The 22,859-nt window shown below is 39.9% G+C and overlaps 2 protein-coding genes and 1 long non-coding RNA gene across 3 annotated transcripts in view; 2 read left to right on the forward strand and 1 right to left on the reverse strand.

Annotated features, from left to right (window-relative positions):
• The first annotated feature begins 1,788 nt into the window (after window positions 1–1,788).
• On the forward strand, window positions 1,789–11,159 carry yki (Transcriptional coactivator yki). The gene is made up of 6 exons (XM_066740617.1): window positions 1,789–2,700; window positions 6,266–6,489; window positions 6,571–6,755; window positions 7,074–7,260; window positions 7,337–7,422; window positions 7,508–11,159. The coding sequence occupies exons 1-6, from the start codon at window positions 2,072–2,074 to the stop codon at window positions 7,601–7,603; spliced, it is 1,407 nt and encodes a 468-aa protein (XP_066596714.1). The 5' UTR covers window positions 1,789–2,071; the 3' UTR covers window positions 7,604–11,159.
• A 913-nt stretch (window positions 11,160–12,072) lies between these two features.
• Window positions 12,073–22,139, reverse strand: LOC136781882 (uncharacterized). The gene is made up of 5 exons (XR_010824020.1): window positions 22,005–22,139; window positions 17,781–18,126; window positions 17,364–17,457; window positions 12,711–13,031; window positions 12,073–12,619 (listed from the first exon to the last, which is right to left on the reverse strand). It is a non-coding gene; the product is annotated as an uncharacterized lncRNA (long non-coding RNA).
• Window positions 22,140–22,603: 464 nt separating this feature from the next.
• hb (hunchback) overlaps window positions 22,604–22,859 on the forward strand; it is an 8,049-nt gene continuing 7,793 nt past the window's right edge. Inside the window, exon 1 of the mRNA XM_066740538.1 lies at window positions 22,604–22,859. This exon is cut by the window's right edge and continues 37 nt beyond it. The gene's annotated coding sequence lies outside the window, so the exon portion shown is untranslated.

Genomic DNA, 22,859 nt, shown 5'->3' on the forward strand with positions numbered 1-22,859 from the left:
TTGATCGATAAATTCAGCCCAACGAATAAAACAATAAACACACAGCTCTTTACATTTTATTTTTTATTAAAGCAACTTCAAGAATTCAAATAATATAATTAATATTACAATAGAAATTCTTGCATTACATGAAAAAAATAGTCAAACATTCGTTATTCCCGTATCCAACCAATCGCACTAAGAGAACTGGACAGAAAATACTTTAAACAATAATTAAGACACGCTCACAGCAATCAAGACAAAAATAATAGCTCAGTAACCTGGAAAATAATCGAACGAATTAAAATTGACAATTAATACAGTACAATTTTCTAAAAAGGAATGTTGATAACTCAACAACGTTTCGACCAATCGCATGACGGCTTTAAAAGTCCTGAGATTGTCAGCACAGCAGACGAAAATGGGAGTTTTTATCACAATTTGATAGCTAAAGAGAGATAAAAATAATTTTGCAAAAAACTAAAGTAATTATGTACTCATTGATAAAACGAATATACTTATCGTATAAAATTAAGTCGTGAAAGCGAGAAGAGAGGGGAGGGTAATGAGTTTTCGGGAGCCAGAGGAGAGAAAGGTAAGGACCAATAGAAACGGGGGATTAGTTTTAAGAGCCGAGGATGGTTCGCTGTGAACAGAGGTTAAGGCGGAGTTGGTGTCGGGTTACCCCCACTATCTCGGCATCGTGTTCCGGATGGTAGTGAGCTGCCAAGAAGGAGCAACAGGCCAACACGCCTCGCCTTGGCTCGGCTCGGCGCTTCGGCGACGTATGCATCGTGAAATCAGTCCGGGATCATCTTCGAGACACTTCCAATAGTCTACTTCCGGTTTATCAGTGTTTTATCAAGAATTTCGTCGATCGTTTTGCACTATTCGTCCTGAGGCCGCTGTGCGATATTTTCCGTGTTTGTTTTTAATGTCCGTCCTGTGCCATCCGGCCGAGCCAAGTGCGGTCGCTGTCAGCAGCAATGGTGCCCACCAGTGCCAATTGATCCACTGATTTACCGGAGTTCTCCACCCACCCCCTCCTGTATCTTTTGATACGATCCGTCCGGGTCCCGGGTGTGCCAAGGAGCCTGCGAATTTCGTTGAGATACTCACGATTTGTCGCCAGCGCCCCTCTGCTTTATTCCTCCTCTTCCTCTCTTCTTCCAAAAAAAAATTATCAAACACGTTCCCATCGCTAGAAACCGGGCTGCTGGCAGTGAAGTCGAGCGAGTTTTCGTGTAGATCAGGTGAAAAAAAGGGCAGGGCGAGATAAGGGCATTGTCTTGTTTTCTCGTGTGCACGAAGTGCGCAGGTGGGAAAGAGTGAGCAAGGTAAAGACAGAGGGAGAGAGAGAGAGAGAGAGAGAGAGAGGGAGTGAGGGAGGGAGACAGAAAGAGAGAGAGAAAGAGAGAGGGTACCGTGCGCGTCAAGAAAGAGGAGTGGCGAGAGAGACTGGCCTGGGGATAGAAACACGTCGTGGAACGAGAAAAGGAAACGGCAAAACGTGCTCGAGCGACAAGGACGGATAGATATAACTGATCAGAGTGCGGGACAAGGAGAGGGAGAGGCGCGGAGAAGCATCGGCCAGACAAGGACGGCTGGATGAATTCTGGAAGCTGGAGAACGGAGAAACGCGACAAAGATAATAATAAATCCGAAGGTGGATAAATAGGAGAAGACGGCGACGAGAAAGGAAAACAAAAAGGTGTAGCGGCGGGCAGAAGTGAAAATAATCGAGTCGAATAATAGAGAAGGAAGAAGAGGAGGAGGAGGAGGAGGAGGAGGAGGAGGAGGGGGAGGAGAAGAAGAAGAGGGAGGAGAAGTGGAAGAAGGAACGAGCTTCTTTTGAAGCGGGTAGAAGAAAGGTCTGAACCAAACAAGGACAAAACACAAAAAGGAAGACGGTAACACGTAAAGAGAGGGAGAGACAGACAATTCTGAGATTTTTTAGGAGCGAAACAAAGTCTGGGTGCAAGAAGGAACGCCGATAGAAAGGGAGAGCTAAAGAGAGGGAGAGAGTGAGGAACGAAGAAAATAGTTGAAATTGTCGATCGTAGTGTTTCTAGGGAGAGAGTGGTTATCCAAAATGGCGCTTAACCAAGACGTGGATCAGTTGAAGGGCAATTTGGTAGTGAGGATAGATCAGAACTCAGAATCGGATCTTCAGGCACTGTTCGATAGCGTTCTGAAGCCAGATTCGAAGCGTCCGCTGCAGGTACCTCTGCGGATGCGAAATTTGCCGGACTCTTTTTTCAACCCGCCGTCCACCGGAAGTAAGAGTCCATCGATCTCGCATTCGAGGGAGAACTCGGCCGATTCGGCGTTCGGTGCCGTCGGAGCTGGGACCGGAAGTAGCGGTAGTGGAAGTTCCGGTAATGGAGGTGCGGCAGGTGCCGGGGTTACCGGAACTGCGGCAGCAGCGGCGGCCGCGGCTGCAGCGGCCGCAGCAGCAGCAGCGGCGAACAACAGCAATGCAGGGGCCACTTCCGGTTTAACCGTCGCGCATCCTCGAGCACACAGCAGCCCGGCTTCCTTGCAACAGACCTATGCGTCGGCCCAGCAAGCATCCCAACACGCGCCCCAGCCTCACGCAAGGCATCATCATCATCAAAAACAGCGCAGCTACGACGTCATCACCACGGTCGACGACCTGGGGCCCCTTCCTCACGGATGGGAACAGGCGCGCACCCCCGAAGGACAAATTTACTTTCTCAAGTAAGCAGCCTCCTCCCCACTCACCCTCCACAATAACAAAACTCTACCCTACATCTGCAATACTCACCATTTTTCATTTCATCCTAATTTCACTGACGTCAGCTATTTATCAACGACTTTTCTGATGACGCCAGGAGCATCGTCGAGCGTCAGAGATTACGGCGAATCAACTTTTCGTGTCTAAAATACATTTTTATTCGCCCAGAGTGATTTTCTCAGGGTCGAGCTTCGCGAGCTTCTCGCTTTCTTTCATACACGAGACTGTGCCTAGCATTGTATATTTCTGTAGTAAAGATTCATCAGGATGTTTTCTCGACGGTTTTTACTACTTTTATTTATCTCTCGTTGATTCCGACGCTCGGTCACATTGCTGCTATCCGCTGCGCAGGCTAAAATCCGACGCGTCCACCTGTAGCTACTTCCAAGTTTCCCATGTGTCACCTACCTGTCCTAGCTCATCATCGTGGGAACGTACAGCCGAGTGAATTGCTCAACAAACGAAACGTCAACTTTTATTCGACTAACGTTCTCCCTCGCTCATTCAAGCGGAATCAAATTCTCATCCTTCGGTTCTCCGCTAAATCGAACGATTTTTAAATCGGAAATAAGTGAACACCGCTAAATTCTAGAAACTTCTTTTAGAATGGCTCATTGTGACTGCTCTAAATTTTATTGTAGATTTTACGTTGTGTGAATCGTTACACGCTTCATCAGTCGTTCTCGAATCTTGAGGTTAGAATTATTTTCGTGCACTGTACACTCGACGCCATTTCTTATTCCCACCTAAACCTACCTGCACCTTACTTAAACAGCTTCCTTACCCACCAACCTGTCTACCTGCCTCTGACCCGAATCTTCGGCTACTTTTGTATCTCTTCTCCACTTGCCATTGCCGAACATTATGTTATTCGTCTTAGGCGCGTTCTCTGGAATATTATTTCCCATATTTATTTCATAACTCTTTTATCGTTTCCTACTTGTATTTATAATTCTGTCGAATTAACAATTGGCTTTAAAATCGTCGGAATTCAATGAGTACAGTCTGAATATATTTCGTTGCGTGTCTCGTCTTACGGTTACAAAATTAGGCAGAGAAAATCGCGCTTTTGCCGAGGCTATTAGTAAGGAAATTTGGGAAACGGTTAATGGCTAGTGGACACAATCTATTAGCGCGTAAAACGCGTCGTTGGAAAGTCATTAAAAGTTCGTAACTGTTGGAAGTGACGCATCTTGGGTAAATGTGATTTTTCACGCAAAAATGGCTATTGGCTGGTTACGTAAGCGATTATTATCGGATAATCGAAATCCCTCGTTCTTTTCTTCTCCTACGCAGAAAGTGCAACGTGAATGCTAATAGGTAAAAGGAACTATATACTTTGTTCGTTCCACTCGCCTAGCCGGGCTTAATTAATTTTCCGTACTTTCCTACACGTGTCTACAGGAATCGTTTTTTCCCCTTCCCTCTCTTCTTTCTTCAATACTCCACTGTTTACGTCGCTTCCCCGTATCCCCATTGTTCGCCGTTTCACGAAAATCCTATTATGGCATTCGCGATAGAATAACAGCAAACCATAAAGCTTTCAATTGTTTTCTATATATATATATATATTATTTTCTCTGCCTCTTTCTTACAATAGCAATGAGATGAAAACAGGTAAACGAACAACAACAGTGCAACGGGTACACGGGTTAATTTATATATTCTACTTACACTTACACAGAAGCGACGAGCGTCCACTGAAAATAATTCAATATATCAAAACACCGTCGATAAGATACGAATTTATCACCGGTACGTGTCAAATTTGTTATACTGTAATATTGTGTTAATCGTATTAATCAAGATTAAATGATCCGGTGTAGTGTGCGTGTGTTTTCACTGGAGTGTCTGTGTGCGCCACGTTGAAAATAAAGGTGAAGATGACTAATAAAACAAATGGGAATTGCGGGCAGAGTGGCATCTTTGAGAAATAACGAGTAATTAACGAACGGCCAGGCTTAGACTCCGAGGATCGACGGAAGGGAGGCCCACGGCCAATCGAAGAACAGGATGTATAATCTGAAAAGTTGCACTCTTTTGTCGACCATGGAAAATGTCTCGGTAGGAGGGTGATTCTGTGTTCTTTTTTCTCAGAATTATGGAGAATTCGGTTGATGAAAAGAAAAGCTGTGTGACGAAGGTTGCAGAGGATTCCGATAGATTTTAAGGGAAATAGGGGTGAGGGGCGGGATGGGGGGGGGGGGGGTTAAACAAAAAAGCGGGAACCGAAGTTCGAACTAAGAGAAATAGAGAGAAAGATTTAAGCAAAGTGAGAAGAGACGAGAGAGAAAGAGAGATGCGGAGCAAAAGAGCGACATGGCGGTCTATTTACGAGTTGTCCGGCGCCGTGATGTCCGGAGTAAAAATACATCGTAGTCCGTATGCCACACAGAAATCCTCTTGTAATTCCCCAATGCGCCTATCCCCTCCCCCACTACATTGGAGAGCTTACCTCTGGAAGGTAGCCAACTTCAGACTCCCGGAGCCATCGCGGTTTCTACTTGAGGCAGCCGCATTTTCTACGACCAATCCACGTTCGGCCAAAATTTACTATTTCACTAGTTTTTTCCCCCTAGACCTATTCTTGCGACAAGATTCTCTTGCGAGTATACGATCGAGGAAAAAAGCCAAAACTTTGTATTCGAAAAGCTTTGTTTAATTGACGTTATAGGTTAGGGACGCACAAACGCGGAGAATAATTTCGGAGAATTTTCGAGAAACTCTGTTTTGCAGAATGCGTTCAGGAGGTTGGCTGTTTACGCATGGAGCGTATGGAGGGAAATTGGAAGCGCGAGGATTCCGTCGTGGATACATACACACACTCATACACACACAGGCGTCTAGCGCGATATTATTAATACAAGACGCGCCCGGGCCCTTCGGTCGAGATAAAGTTGTTAGTTCGCCTGTGCTCAGTTTCGACGAAAATGCGGCTTTCGTCGTATCTGATAAAAATAGCCGGCTCTCTGTGATTGTTGATCGCGCCTCTTCTCCCATATTTACCTTCTCCGCTTTGCATGTCACACTTTTCCATTCGACGAATTCTCAAAAACATACTCCAAGAATAGTACCCCGTACCAATTGCCATTTCTCCCATCTAGATAAACAAATCCATCGCTAACTCTCCCCCCAATTAATCCCGATTACTAATTAGCATCTTTGAGAATCGAACAAAGACGAAAAAGCTACCTTCCACTTTCGGGTGGAAAAAAACAGATGTCGCTTGCGACCGCTATTATTTTGTCTCTCGTTATTTTCTGTAACGTTACACTTACCCATGGTTGTTTTTATTCGCGTCTGTTTACATTCGAAGATGGTCGTTCGAGACCTACTCACTGTTTCTTTAGTGTTGCAAGAATGGCTTTAGCGGTTGGAGGTTAAGGGGAGGAGTTGTATTTACCGTATATCTATAAATTGAATGACCAAAACTTGCATATACTAATATCTCGACTGTAGTCCAATGTACTTGCCATCGAGACAATACCGTGTCTCTTGATACATATTAATCGTTGATTGGTTTTACAGCCACTTGACGAGAACAACGACATGGGAGGATCCGAGGAAAACAGCAGCAGCAGCAAGCGTAGCTGCAGTAGCCGCTGCCGTGGAAAGTGGCAAAAATACAACAGGATCTACAAATTCCCTGGGTCCACTGCCAGATGGATGGGAACAGGCACGCACGCCGGAAGGAGAAATATATTTCATCAATCATCAGACTCGCACCACTTCTTGGTTCGACCCCAGAATACGTGAGTCTTGCTGATCAACGCTTTGATACAAAGCACACAATTTCTTTTCTTCGTTATAAACATTTCACTCCTTTTTCTCAGCGACCCATCTCCAAAGAGCTCCAACTTCCGGTGCTATGCTGCCGCAGAACTGGCTTCAGCAGCCAGCAGCCGCTGGTCTCCAGAGCAATCAGAGTCTACAAGCTTGTCAGCAAAAATTGCGCCTACAATCGCTTCAAATGGAACGCGAAAGACTCAAACAGCGGCAGCAAGAAATTATGCGCCAGGTAAAATCCGAAAGCTGGATAATTAAATGTGCGAGTTAAAATGATGAGATTGTTTTCTGGTATCGATAAGTATAATTGGTTTCCAAGAGGTACAAAATAGTGTTAAGACCCAGACACAATCTAGAGAAATAAATCAAAACTATTTAAGAGTTTTCTCAATGATTAATGTTTTGTGAAAAATATCTTTTCACGAGTGAGATACGATGAATCACTTGATTTATTGCCTTATATCATTTATTTCTTTGATTGTGTCTGGGCTCCAAAAATAGATCATAGTTCACAAGGAGTGTACTATTTGTTTCTTGTGGGAAATTGCAGCAAGAGCTGATGCTGAGACAAAGTACTACGGACGCTGCCATGGATCCATTTTTATCCAGTATCAGTGACCAGCATGCTCGGCAAGAAAGTGCGGATAGTGGCTTAGGTCTTGGCTCGGCATACTCCCTGCCACACACACCAGAAGATTTTTTGGCCAATATCGACGATAACATGGATGGTACAAGTGGTAAGACGAGGCTCAAAAACTACATTCTAATAATAAAAAATATTAGAACATTTTAAATGTTTGTATTCCATTTTAGAAGGTGGTGCGCCTATGGAGACTCCGGATTTATCTACTCTCAGTGACAATATTGACTCTACAGATGATCTCGTTCCCTCATTACAGGTAATGTTACTTAAAAACAAACTATTATTTATTAACTTCGATATTTGATGAATCTCAGAATTATTCAAGAATTAATACTTTTCAGTTGGGAGAAGAATTTAGTACTGATATTCTGGACGACGTGCAATCGCTGATAAACCCAAACACGACGAAGCCTGAAAACGTCTTAACGTGGCTATAGACTCCCCTTATGGGAGCTGTCCAGAGTGGGTCCTGAATTCACGAAGACTATAAGATATTTTATGGACTGACCCAGTTATGGCGCTTGATCTACAAAAACAAAACACAAGTTGCAACGACGTGGCCTTAAATCATGCTCAAAGAGTTTGAAGAATTAGCGATAGAATTAATCGCATGCGTATATTGTACAAATCGCGATATCAGAACTAAAAAGTAACTATTTTAGAAATTGCGATATTAAGATTAACCGCAAATGTACATTGTACATATTCGGAGGCCTTCTCTCTTTTTCGCCTTAATATCGGTGTTAAAAAATCGCTGGTATTTCTGTATCAGGCTCAGACGTATTGTACATAGGTTCCTAGGACTATAGCAGGAAAATGGGAGAAGGAATAGAATATTGAATAAATGAGCCACGGAATCTAACAGATTCGATTGAGCTGCTGAATTAATCGGTGCACCGCGTTGATCATCAAATTTGCGGTTAGAATTTTCTTGGAGAAACCAACGAAGAATGTTTGGTAGATCTAAGCAAACCTTGGAAGCTTGAGAATCCTGCAGTTTGATCAAGCCATTGAATCAGTGTGATCTATGGGATGGATTGATCCATCGTGGATAGTCGTAAAATACTTGTCGCACGATTTTCCTCAGAAGACAAGAAAGAGCGTTGGGTTAATCTAATTAGATCCTGAAAGCTTGAAAATCCTGCAAATTGATCAAGCTGTCGAATCGACGTAACTCACATAAGATGCCAAGTAGGAGATGCTGTCAAGGATTACCCTAACTCCATGTCCAGCGAATGCAATATAATCGTACCAAGTGCAATTACGGAGTTTCGGTACTCGAAATTAGCCGAACTAGACTCTGAAGGATCGTATTACTGATTGATTATCCAACTATTAACGCTTTTCTATTGAAGAAAAAAACGGCAGCCTTCCATTTCTACTATTAGATCGGAATCGGTCGAATCGAGCTTTCTATTTATATGTGTAAGTCTGTCTTTTCTCGGTACGAGAAAAAGGTCTTCCCATGGATCGTACGTCCAAAGCATCGTATTAGACTTACTAATGAAGAAGTGCCTGGTTTTTTTTGTAAATCATTTAAAAGAGATAAAGACCCGGAACATAAATAGTAGGAAACTCATGGCGAGCGCCTAAGTTAACTCGCCTGTCGAAGCAATAACCGTCCATATCGAAATGTTAATGCGAACATTGTTAAAATAGGCATCGTGTTATTATTATTATTATTATATTATATTCTTTTCATTTTTTTTAAGATATCCCATTTCGACGATAGCGAAATGCAGGGACATCTATAATTTGAGTATAAATATATAGAAATATATACACTTTTATATATAAAAAGTCTATACTTGTTAACGAATCGCAGTTATATCGGTATTTTGAAGCGCCTTTTTTAGACTGTAAAATCTACTCTTGTTCGTTTTTGTTTTATTGAACATCCATTGCGTTGTATAATGGAGAATAGAGGAAAGGGAGCAAGATGATATTTTGTACGAAAATCGAGGAACCGTCGATCAAGAATGTTTTTGCGTGAGCATTTTCTGATCGACTGTATGTTTCTTTTTTATAAATGTTACATTGACTAGGACTGCATATCTATCGATAATCAAAGTGCCTTCGGTAAATCATTCATAACGTATTTAAATCTATGTATACACTTGTACACTTGGATTTAATGATTTTCTCAGTACGATTATAGAGAGAGAAGAGGAGAGTGGATACATTTATCTAGCTACCTTTCTATAATCGTAATCAGTATTTTTTCCTGGAGCAATTTCATTAAATTCCAGTTTACGTTGAATCAAATGTGGCAGCTTGGTGCATATAGACAATTCATTTCAAACGACGTGACTAACTTCATTGATTCATTTATTGTTTTACCAGTGATTTTAACTTGATTTCTTCTTTCCCTTTTTAAACCACTGCTCTGCTACAAAACGATTATAGAGTAGAAACATTGACAAGCCAATCAATTTTTTTTCATCTCAGTTCGAGTCTACTTTTGGCCAATAGGCCTGCATAAATAATTTCGATTGCGAATATAAGTGTAAAATTTATGATTTACCCGTTTTAACATTTATATTGCAAATGTAAGTCCTGCGCTGACGAATTTCTTCCTCGAGCCAAATTATGCAAATACGAGATCGATATGATAAATTTTGTTATCTGACACTTGATTTTTAAAGTTATTATCTTAAATATCATAGGTAAACTCACAGAGAAAATTGTGAAACGCCTAACGCAAAGAATTAATCTTGTTGTTTTACATGTACAATTTAGTGTAATAGTTTTAAGAATCGAGTATACGGTCCGTATGTTATCCCATGTGCGATCATTGTTAAGTTGCGGCGTCGAATTGAACGTGAATGTGATATCCAAATGTTGTTTTTAAGGAAATTGATTGCTAAAAATTGTTCTTTCATGGTCACGTCAAAGTCATTTAAGCCGGATCCGTATCAATGGGAAACAGGCATTATCTTTGGCTCCTCGCACTTTTCTTATTGAGAAAAGGATGAGTGGAAGCCCTGTGAGTTATCTGCTTTCTCATTGACTGCACGCTAAATATCGTTTTATTTGTGAGAAAGAGAAAAAACACAAGCCCGGCGAATCCCATTTATATGCACTATTATTAATTTTTTAAACAGAGGAGGAAAAGAAAGTGAGCCAACGATGACGTTTCGATTCGTTATTCGCGTTTATATCCGTATTCTGCACTGGTGACTGGAAGCGCATTTCGCAGATCGTTTTAAATTTTAGTTGAAAAAAGTGCCTTGAAAGTTTTCCAGTTTTTAAGTTTTGTTTTTCTTTTTGCAAATGTAAGAAAGAGATAGATAGATAGACGTTAAGAGAGAATGAGTGTGCGTGTGTGAATGTGTATCTGTATGTTTGTATGAGAGAAGAAAAGGGACAAAAATTTTATATGAAAGAGGAATGCTTTGAAGAATGCGAAGACTAATTCTTCGCTCTATTTTGAATATATTATATTTATATAGAAATATAACAAGAGAGGAATATATTCCCGATAACGCAATTTGATTTAATTGTTAATTAAGTTTTACGCAGCGAGGTCTTCCAGCATCAGGCTAAAATTTGTTTAATTGTATTATTTTATTAATAGCAAGTTAACGATAACATTAATATTACCACATTGTATCTTGCTTTTAGTTTAAACTCAACTTAGATTAAGCTAGGGGAGTTTCGTGAAAGACACAAACATACTGGAGTTGCCTTGGAAAATAAGTAAAATATTTTTGTGAAGTGGCTCATTTTTATAATGAAATAAAAAATATATATATTAAATAAATATATAAAAGAAAAAAACGAATTATCGCAGCTTCTCGACGCTCCCCTCAGGTGGCGAGTGCTCATCTATGATATCTGAGATTATATTATATTTACGAGAAGAAATTAACTGTTTATATCAGTATTTAAAACTATGCTCATTGGCAATCTTTTGTGACGTACATTTTTATATTGGTAATAAGTGCCTTAGTAATATAATTATAACAATAAATATATTGTTTACTTACATACTGACAATTACACTGATTTTTATTTTTAAATCCTTCATCTCGACACCCGTCGTTCAGCTTTAAAAATATAACCCTCGCTTTAACTTAATACAGGATTATTTTTTTATAATCACAATGTACAAGCTTTATCCATTTGTTATCTTCCTTCATTCCGTACACTTATATTTTATATTTATTATACGATTCAAACAGGCGAATTTTTTTTGTCTTGTCCAATTGGAATATAGCGCTGTAAACAGTCGCGAACTTTTCTTTGTCTCACATACTTCCGCTTTACCGTGGAAAAACCTGGCTAAACCGATTACAGTCATAAAATGTTTTTCATTAATCTTCCTTGCAGAAAGACGTTCAGAATCGCAGAGGTGCTTTTTTTATTCAAATACCGAGGAGGGTGGTTACCGTGGAAAAAACAGCTTTTCTTATTTTCGTGGAAAGTATAGAAAAAAGGTTGGAAGGAGGGGAGGGGGCGAGGGTCCATGAAAGATTAGCGATGGAGTACCTGAGCTTTTTCAACCCTTTCTTCAGCCACTTCTTTCAGCAAAGGAAAGTATTCAGGGTCTCGAATTGTGAGTGGCCGCAGTTTTTTAACGACCGTAAAGCGGACAAACGAACACGGGATAATCCTCTTTCACGCCGTAATCCACGGAAAGGTGTATTCCGTGAGTCCCTTTTCGATCGTTGCTTCCGATTGAAAAAATCGTCCAGCAAAGCATGCATTGCCGAAATGGTTAAAAAGGAGCTCGCAAAAACCAGTGAAAGCTTCGCAAGAAGTCCAGTGAAAAAAAGAGAAAGAGAGGGAATATTTTCTGTTGAAACGTCCGGGACCAATAGAAAATAAGGACCATTCTGATTTCACCGGAAATTGAATTTTTCTGAGTCTGTGTTATTGTACGTTTCGAATTTGCACTCCTTGCTCCGTCATTCAAATCTTCGATGACAATGTTTTTGTTTACTTTTAGAGAAAAAGACTCCATGTTTACGTTCGAAGAACAACCTGATTTTCCTGGAATTTCCTCGTCTGTGCACTTGACTCGACGTTTTAAGTGGGCAAAAAATCTTGAAAAAAAAAAACTGACTTCCCCTTCATATATGGAGTTCCGTATAATAGAGGCGAGAAAAAAACTCCCCTTCTATCAACAGGTTGATACCCATTGTGTAGTAGGCTGGTAATACGAGCCTGGATCAAGACTGAAAAAAGGAAGATGAAAACATCCCTTTTGCTCAACAGGTGAGTTGAAACGAAGGGGAAATTCAATGGGCCTATTAGCAACGCTTTTTATCCCATCTTTTCTCTTTTTTTTATCCCATTCTCAATGGGCAGGTATTTATAACCTCAAAATCAATTTCATCGTTTTGAAGAGAGCTCCCTATTAATTTATTAGATTTATGAAAATTTAATCAAAATCGATTCTTCGAAAACCACTTTAAGTTGCACAGTCCATCTTGTCAAATTGCGAAATTCTGTAACAGGTAATAATTGCAAACGAGATTAAAATGTCATTTTAATGAACTAAACAATGTTTAAAGCATATAAAGCAAGAGAGTCTTTTACCTACTGGTGTATTGTTACCAATTTTACTGTAACCACAATATATCAACGAGTTAACTCGTCAAAACAACATCCAACAGAATTCCAATGATTTCAAAATCCTCAAAGGAATCCAACCTTTGTTTACATTGCTCAGTTTCATCTTTAATACTCGGAACTCGTTCAAGCCTATGCAACTTGAACAGATGAGTGCTTGACAAAGCATATAACGACAAAAATATTAATATCCAAGAATCGCAATACAATTAAATGAGTTTTCCAAGAGGCTTGCGAGTCATCCATCGATCATTCATATTTTGAAGGGAGGATCGAGCGTTCTGACGTCTGAAAAAAGCGGAAGAGCATTAAAAAGGCGTAGGAATACAGTAGATTTTTTTCTCCATTGGCGTAAACGGTGGTTTTTCGTCGAATTGGGTGGGTGAGTCTGGTGAAAATTTTCGGGAAATTCTATCGATCATTTCTCCTTTTTTTATTGTTGTATCGAATGGGCATTTGCGAGTGGTTGGGAAGGGGCGGGGCTGCGGGTGACTGTGCGAGTTCATACGTGTTCGTGCGTGTGTCGTGTTTCCATGTGTTGAATCGGCGAGGGCTGCTGGGGGCTAGGAGGGGAAAGAATAGGATAGGGTGTTGCAATAGGGGAAACTCGTCGGAGTCCCCGCTGAGGGCCCTGGATCTCGCACGCGTTAATTCTGGCCACTTTTCAAACAGCCTGACGATTTTTCTCCTTTCTCATTCCTTTTCCACATTTCCGTCTATTTCCTATATACTATATAGTATACTATATAGAGAGACGTTTTTTTCCTCCTTTTTCCTTTCTGTTACTTGAACGCCTGCGTGATTTCCGCTTCATCCTCAGCTGCCCCGTCCCGATATATTTAGCTCCTTTTTTGATCTTCCGTTCCTTCTTCCCCAAAGTCCGACATATTTAAATACCACGACACTCCATTTTTTCTAGCTTATTTCCAACAAATATGCTATACATATACACACACAACGGTATTTATTTTTAAAAATAAACCACGTTACTCTACTCTATACTACAGATCAACAACAAAAGGGATTTCGCTTAATTCCAACGCATCATTAAAATGATTTTCCACTGTCACGTTCATATCCATAATAAACACTATACTTAATATATACGAAAGATATTTATTTTTAACAATAAACCACGTTACGCTACTCTCTACTACAGATCAACAACAAAAGGGATTTCGCGCTTAATCCTAACGCCTCGTTAAAATCATTTTCCACTGCACGCGCTATAATTGCGGAATCGTGGATAAAATTCCGTGGATTATCCTCGCTGAATGTTTTCGCTCCCAATTGGCCGAAGGATATAAGAATCCGTGCGCCCGGTGTATACCATACAGAAGGACATAATGTAACGACACGATAAATCTCATTTGGCGGATAAAAGGTGCGCGCAGGCAGCGTGGCCCGGGGTGAAAGGGGAGTCGTCGAGTTTTCAGCTAAAATCGCCAAGCGGAGGCTTTATTAGCACGGCTGCGTCATTAAGGGGCACGACATTAAATCCATGAAAGGAGAGTCTGTCGATTGGTGGTGGGAGGGAGGCGGATTCAAAGTTTTCTGGGGTGGACACGCTTTAGTCTTATATATATGTGTATATATATATATATATATATATAGTTGAAGAAAGAAGATATTTGAGGCAATAAAAATATTGCATTTATGTGTTTTTTTATACGAAATAAAGATACGGAAAAATTGATTTTAAAGGAATGTGAGTGGCGTTGATAATTTATCAAAAAATGTGTATGTGTTTGTGTGTGTGTAAGAGAGAAAGGGCAGTTTTGCAGACTCGACGAAATTCTAGAATCACGTATTTGTGACAATAGGGTCACGTACACACTGCGGAGGAATACGCGTAGCGTCCAGTCATCGGACTTTACTATAAATCTCGCATTGTCCAGTCGGTCTGTGTTTAGGAGGCCGCATATTAACCTAGGGGCCGAAAAGGTCGTGGCCCCTGCATTGTTCCCTAGCTGACCCCTCTCGTGCTACCGTGACCCCCCCATCTCAGACTTTTATCGGGTTAGATGGACACGCGAGGTGGACTCGTGGGACTCTCAACTCCCCCCCCCCCCCCCCCTCCCCCTCCACCTCTCCTTCTTCTAACCTTACCCTATAGAAATCAACCAATACCGTCCGCCAATCCAAATTCGCTACCGGAGCGATACAAACCAGTGCCCTCGATCTCCAGCCCCTTCTCTACCACCATTTTGCAATGGCTGCTAATGATAACCCTGAATTTTACAACGACCAACTTTGGTGCAGAATTCTCAGGAAATATTCTTGGGAATATTTGAAGATTTTACTCCGCAGTCGGTTTTCTGATAAATTTTGCTATCGCTGCTAGTGATAAGACTAAATTTTTATGCAACAACCTTGAAAAAATTTTGTCTTTGCTCTTCAACCCCTTCTCTACCACCATTTTGCCATGGCTGCTAATGATAATCCTGAATTTTACAACGATCAACTTTGGTGCATGATTCTTATATAAATATTTCACTAATTTTATTTCCCTTCACAACAATTCCTCCTACTTTACTTATTTCTTTCATTTGTAATTCCTACTGATTCAAGCTGCACCATAAAGTGATCTCCTTAACCATTAAAGTGCACTAGGGGTCTAAAGTAGCCCAAAGAAAAAATATGCTTTAATTGTAACTTTTAGGATTTAAAGTTTTGTGTTTGTACCGTCAATTGTGAAAACCGATTCATAAGAAACATTATTAATTATTTTCGTAATAGAATACTTGAAAATACAAGTTTTGTAGACATTATAAAAAGTTAGGGTCTTTTAAACCCCATGTACGTTTTATGATATTAATAGGAAGTGTGCGCTTTAAGGGTTAATATTAATAAACAAAAATTGCAAGACTATGAACAACTTTTCCAGAGTTGCTAAAAAATGTAAATTTGTATAAACCCGATGAAAATGCTTTTCCTGTATAATCCTTGACTGTTAAAATGTCCAAATTTGGCCAAGTTCAAAACAAAAAATCTCTTACTTGCCAGAAAAGAAATTATAAAAAAAATTGTCTTTCTAAATATTCGCATTCGAATTAAATTGAAAAATTTAAACAAATTTATTTTCGTCTCAACGTTAAAAAACAATATTAAATAATGAAAATTCAATAAAATATAGTAAAAGTTAAAAAAGAAAGTGTCGGAGCAATACGTGTGAGTGCGACGAAGAAGGAACAAGGATTTATAAAACCAATAAATTTGGCAAACCGAATGAGCTACTTAAATGTCAAGGGAGACTCTGAAAGAAGCTGGAAGAAGTGAAGAATGGAAAGAGGGGGGAGACAAATTCAGGAGTTCAGGACTCGAAATCTGGAAAATGAACGTTGCGCTGACCGGGATGTCCAGATGTTTTTTTTTTCTACAAAGGCCGGACCACGGAAATGAAAAACGAAATTAAGCGTTTTACGTTACCACGCATAAAACGGTACGCGTCCGTTTGGTCCTCGGAAGGAAAATAGCAAATTCCTTTGCTTCTAGTAAAGAAAACTCTCATTCTCTTATTTCCAATTTAAATTTTGCGATGAAGTATAATTATTTGCAATAATTAAGAATTTATTATTCTTTATTCTAATGATTAAGAATTTTTTTATTATTATTACTAAAAAAACATGATTACTACAAAAAAGTTAATTTACTTTTCAAAACGATGACATTATACTAATTTTATTATATATTTTTAGGGAGTATTCTACGAGTGTGTTACTGGATATAACAAAGGACACTAGAATTAACGATTCACTGACTAGAATCGATGGAGATTTCTTTTCGTCTGATTTCTGAAAAACTAGTCTCAGCAGGCCCTATTATGTAGGTTTTTTTTTTCATCCATGACGCTTTTTGATAGAATAATACAAATTTATTTGGACATTTATGCAGAGAGTAATAATTGATACAATAATGAGTGGTTTTAAAGGAACGAGAGTCATTGATATTTTACTAATATCGATGGAGAATTTTTTGTCTTATTTTTTAGATGAAGATCCACAGCGTAAATGACGTAGAAAACTAAATATTTTTTTACCTCAACATATTTCAATCAGAATAAAAAATAATTTAAAGTAGGTGTATATTGTTAAAAAAACATTATTAAACAGTGTCAAATGACACGGAGTCAGTGAATTGCTGACTAGCATGGATGGAGAGTTTTTTTGTCTCGTTTCCGAGATGACGGTCAGTGGGCTGAATCTCGCGTGGAAACGGACTTTTTTTCACCCTCGACCGTACATCGAGAAGGGCTCTCGATATTCAGTAGCCGCGCGTTCACCCCTCGCCTTTCGCAGCCCTCTCTGCTTTTCTTCCTTTTTATGACCCCCCCTCTCCTGATTCCCTCGCCAACGACGAACGTCTTTTCGTAACCCCCCCCCCCTTCTCCCTTTCTCCTTCCCTCTTCACTTTCCTCTTCTTCGTCTTGCCAGCCTCCGACGCCCCCCTCCCCCCTCATACGAACCCCTCCTCGAGTTTTTTCCCCTGCGCGTGGCGTTACAATAAATACACACACACACACACACCTAGCACATAACTCGCAAAAAAACCCACAAAGAACCCGGGGATTAGTGGCGGGAACAGGTTTACAAAAAATCATAGAAAAAACCATATACACACCCATTCGACAGGTATTCTCCCAGTTTCCTTTGCTAATTTTCCTTTTTCCGCCAACGCTTTTCCTTTGGGAATTTCGTTTTTTCCATTTCACATCCTGAAAAAAATTTTTTTTTATTATTTTCACAATAAAATTTTGTTTGATCGACATAAAGAATTGCAGAATTGGGAAAACTATACCTTAAGTTGTACCAAATGTAAACATTGACTAAGGATTAACGTGGTTTTGGAAAATTCCTATCTTTTTTGCTGGAAAATTGGAAAATTGTTGGGAGATTTTATACAAAAATTATGATTACCGGAAGACACTATTTTAATGTATGGGTGAGAGGTATGGAAATATGAAATCGTAGAGTTGAATCTAGAAAAATAAAATGGGAGAGTGGAAATGGAGAGGAAATCCGGAAAATGCATATATACCTATATAATATGGGAGTGGGACGCGTGCCATTCGGGTGAAACGGGTCCATAGAAAAGCTGGAAGCTGTAAGATTGGACTGTCCGTAGTTGGTGTTAGTGAGCGTGCGTACACGGATCGAGTGGATGTAGTGGCCAGTGCAGGCTGGAGGCACAAATGGCGCCCTTTCTCCGAGGACAAACAACTGACAGCTGACCCACGCTCGTGCTGCGTTGACCCGTACTTATGGTTCATCTGCTGACACCCATCCTACCGCACATATTCCCCCTCCCTCGGCTCCAGCGTCCAACGATTTTTTTCCCAAATTCACGTTAAAGAAACCCCCTCTCAATACGATGCCGAAATCGTCTTACAAAAAAAAAAAAGAAAAATATCCTGTTAGAAAATTTTCCCAAGATTTTCCCCGTCCGGGAAAACCGCACTAATTCTCCGAATGTGTAAAAGATGAAGCAATTACAGTAGCATACATAAGAATAATTATGAAAATTGTAAAAATTTCCTTGGAATTTTCCTTGTTAATGGAAATTTAGTAAAAAGGAAAATTGTATATAATTGTTTTTCACCATGGAGTATTGTGAGAAAGGTAGGGGTGGAGGTGGAAATTTTTTGTTATTTTGATGGGGAAAATTCATTGAGAGGTAGAGATGTAGCGAGGGGATTGGTATAATTTGATAGTTTCAACCCTTTTCGCTTTTGATATTCAGATGGAAACGCATGACCAATGCTCTTACCTGAAAAGTGTGGGTGAGATAGGGGGGGGGGGGAGGGGGGAGAGAGGGGAAAGGGAACGTTTAAACAGCTGCATCTACTCCTTTCGCACTGCTTTCCACCAGTCGAGTGTAGTTTTGGTCGGAAAAATATTTTCCTCCCTTCCCCGCCTATTTCCATAAATATCCTCAGGAGTCCTTGCATTTTACGATCTTGTTTTTTGTACAGAAAAAGCGTAGAAAAAAATTATCCAACTCTATCTCACGCACAACACCCAATAACAGTGACTAAGTGTTTATATAGTCCTGATTTTTTCTATTTGCCATCTACCATTTCCAATTATGACGTTTAATCTAATCTTTCGCAATAACGGAGAACCAAAATCCACTGGAAATTAGACGTAAAAATTCAGGGAAACGTCAGCGAGAAAACTCGTGTGATTAATAATTAGTACCGTTACGGTGGGAAAGCTTGGCTAATTGCACGAAAGAAACAGAGAGCCTAATGGGCAAGGAGTAAAATAATTGTCGCGTGACGAGATTGCGCGCACGGTGAAAATTTTCCTTTCCACAGCAGAAAGGCAAGCCTATCCCTTTGTGCTAACCAGCTTGTGCCTAAAATGCATCTGTTTTGGAGGATTTCGTGTGAAACGGATGATATATGGCGAAAAAATGTCATAAAAAGTGTTTTCAATGGAGTTTTTAGGTTAGGGATCTCCGAATCTCGATGTATACGCTATTTCGGTTTTATTTGCAATATAAGTGATTGCTATTCGTAAATCATCATTTTTCTACCGACCCTATGCTCGGCTGGTCCAACTCGTTTACAAAAGAGAGCTATACCCATTTTTCGCATTGTTTCAATAAATTTATAGGTTAGGTTCAGCGGCGACCGAGTACTGTTGAAACAACGTTTGTTACAGTTTATGCAAATGAAATATGAGGGATTAATGAAGAAAATTACATCTTTTTTCCTTGAAATTTTCTCGTCCTGCCCTCATCAGGTATAAACGGAAAAGCTGCCATAAATCCAGTTGGAAATGGTGTCAATGCGCAATTATCTAATACTGGGAATCCTCTGACTTGTGGGTGAATATTTATAGGAAGACCAGAAATTACGAGCGCTCGAGTAAAATGAAAACAACCCTTGTTTCACCCTTCGTCCCTTCAGAACAATGAAAAGAACGGAAATATTTTCCAAAATTTTAACGCACCCACGCTGATGCCCAATTCCGTATAACTCTCACTTAACCTAATCTCTAAAGCATTCGACAAAATTAAGCTTGAAAAGATGACTCAAGATAAACGGGATGATAGTAAAAATAAACAATCGCATGCGTGATTTTCTGTAACAATTTAATTTTCACATATAACTTCACTCACAGTCGTAAATTTTATCCTTCTTTTAGTAAGAATTAAACCGTTCACTCCATTTTTCCACAAAACACCATTTATTCCCGTCAGGGGATTAAAATTTGATATTTTCCCAAACTGGACGCAGGTAGCTTTCAAGGAAGGCTCGATTGACTTTTATTGTTTCAGCCTTTACCGAACGACCAATGGCTAATGTGCTAGTACACCAAGGAAAAAACCGCAACTGTTTATGAATAGGTAGGCTTCTTTCGTGCAACTCTCTGCAATTGTCCCACGGTTATAATCCCATTAATATGCTAAAGGATCAAATTCAATTATGCTATACGCTTCTTTATGTTGTACCGCTACATTTTATATTCAAATTCGTTTTTCAATAATAAACCCTGAAAGCTGTTAGGAGAAATGCGAAGAAAGAACCTGTGATAAAAGATGCAAAAATTGTGAGAGCGAAAGAAAAAACGGGTTACGTTAGGTTATGTTCGAAGCCTTTTACGACGATGGGGCCTAAAGCGAACGAGAGTCGGTGGACGAAGAGGTGCGTTGCACGAAAGGGCAAGATTTTGACACAAAAACCGACTTTCTCCTCTCTAACCCCGTTGTTGCCAATATAACAGTACTCGACGTAAGTCAACGTAGGGTCGACAATAAAAATTAGACCTCGTAAATCCTGGAATATCTAGAAAATAAGTTCGGATGCAGTTTTATTGGTAGTCAAGCACTTAAATGGTGCAAAATTTTCACAGTACACTACGAAGCCTTTCCCCAAAAACGTCCCAGCACACTCCCTTAATAAAGACACCCTCTCGCACTATATCACCTTCATCAAACTAATCCGAACCCGACAACTTTCATTTCCTAACCTAACTTTCCGTATAACAATAAACAATTGTTTACTCGCAATTGTAAATTAACAAGTTGGTGTTCTTATCACTATACTGATTCTGTAACTCTGGAGGAAGAAAAAAAAACTATAAAGAATGATATTTTTTGTTGTTTTTACTATCGACGACATTTTCGTAACGAAATCGTAAACGCTATCCAGCTGGGTGGCACTTGGCAGGGTGACTAGGTGGCGCACGGCGATCAACGTGATTCAAATAAATTGCGCGCCAATTAAATGGGGATTCAAAAGTTTAGCCTGGCATGACGAAAAGTGGCATAATTTTAGTTGAGAAAGCGGGGTCGAGAAAAATCTCTGTATACCTGCAAATTTTTATTCTAAGGCATGGCACTTTTGGCGAAATGGATCGCTAATCGGATTATTTACTGTCGACTGCTGTTCGCAAAATGTTTGTTGCGCGCGAAAATTTACGACGAGACAGGGAAAGCTGAAAACAAAATGCAATAAAAGGGTTTACCCTTGGGTTGCACAGAAAACTGCAAGTTTAATTTACCAGATTCATCAGCCAATAAGCTAACCTGGGGTTTTCATATCCGGTGTACCTCTCATAATTTCAACCATCCTTTATATATATATATATATATATATATTCGTCTCTTCTAAGGCCAATAGAAAATCCCGAGTCATTTTTAGCATCGAAAGTCAATGTTAAATTATTTCCACAAGATAGAGAACATATATTACTAAAATAGCCATTAAACGATAGGAATATACGCGAGATTCGACATTGACTCGTGATATGGAATTTTGACAAATAAATCTATTTCGATTTACGAAATATTTTGTATATAAGTCCTAGCAGTGACCTTTGCGGCCAACCAACTGAATCGACTAAGGACAACCTCATTTAATAATTCCGATAACTCGTTCGGGACTGTATGTTTTTCTCATTTTTGCCTCGAAATATATATACTAAATTACGAGTATATACACACCATTAAATTCAATAGATCTCTTCAGGCAATAATTTAATCCTCTTACCAAAAATATTTATCCAGATAAAAATCAGTATTATTAATAAAAATAATCTGCAGGATTTTCTTAAATATGCATCAACGACTAAAATGAAAACTATTAAAAAGTAAACGCGTTTTAAAATTATATATTTCGTCCAACTGCCGGAAGATTTCCACAATCGAACTTTTCAGCCCCGTTATTCCTCCCCCCTTACAATTGCCCTTCTACCGCTTACCATCCCCGTTACAAAACTTCCGTTTACCGAGTGCCCTCAACCCTTTACTTACCGGCTTAACTCCTTCAGTTTTTATCCTCAAGAACGGTAATCTCGAAACTCCTTTGACCTCTTTCGGCCAGCGGATTAGTCAATACGTGCAATAAACCCGAGCCCCTTAAGTTCTTCGACTCTCTTCAATCTTTTTTACAATTCTCCAAGCAAACACTATCAAATTATCATTAACAATTATAATAATTCTACAATCAACGATATTAATCAACTTCGTTATAACAATCGATAAAAACCATCTTACACCATAAAATTTGTTTTCTATAATTAAATAAATAAAAAAAAACAATTTCCGCAAAATATAACAAGCGATCGTTATAATTTTTCAAGGTTGCAATCAAGGTCATACGCTCCACAGTCATAGTTAGAGTATAGTGAAGGGTTGAGGAAAGAGTTTGCAAGAAGAAGGCCCGTGGCGTGGGAGCCGGCGGGCAGTGGGGGGGCTGCCAGACGTGTCTGTGAAATGGTAGGGCGGGCGTTGATTGGCCGGCGCTACACGATGAACTACTGCTGGAAGGGAGGGGGGGGACGAAATCCTGGCAAATCCACAAAACACGCGGCGGCACGCTATTTCTCTTTAGCCCGTCGTAGGACCTCGCTAGTCACGTCAGTCCGTAGTCACTCGGGTCGGTCCGGTCAGTCGTCGTTCCGCTTTTCCGGGGTGCGCGCGTGCACACCTGCGCGCGTTCCTGTGTATCAGTGTGCCAAAAATAGTGTCAAAGTGTGGCTGTGAAAAATAGCAAAGTCCATGGACCGGAATGAGGAGGGGGACTGCGTATGAGGCAATTTTTTAAGGCACGAATCTTGAAGAAAATTCCCGTGGTTTCTCAGCTTCTTCTTTTTGGATTCGCGACCA

This window comes from Prorops nasuta, unplaced genomic scaffold (assembly GCF_024137725.1).
Source record: "Prorops nasuta isolate Cenicafe-Biocafe unplaced genomic scaffold, Cenicafe_Pnas_1.2 PNAS00024, whole genome shotgun sequence".
NCBI classification, from domain to species: domain Eukaryota; kingdom Metazoa; phylum Arthropoda; class Insecta; order Hymenoptera; family Bethylidae; genus Prorops; species Prorops nasuta.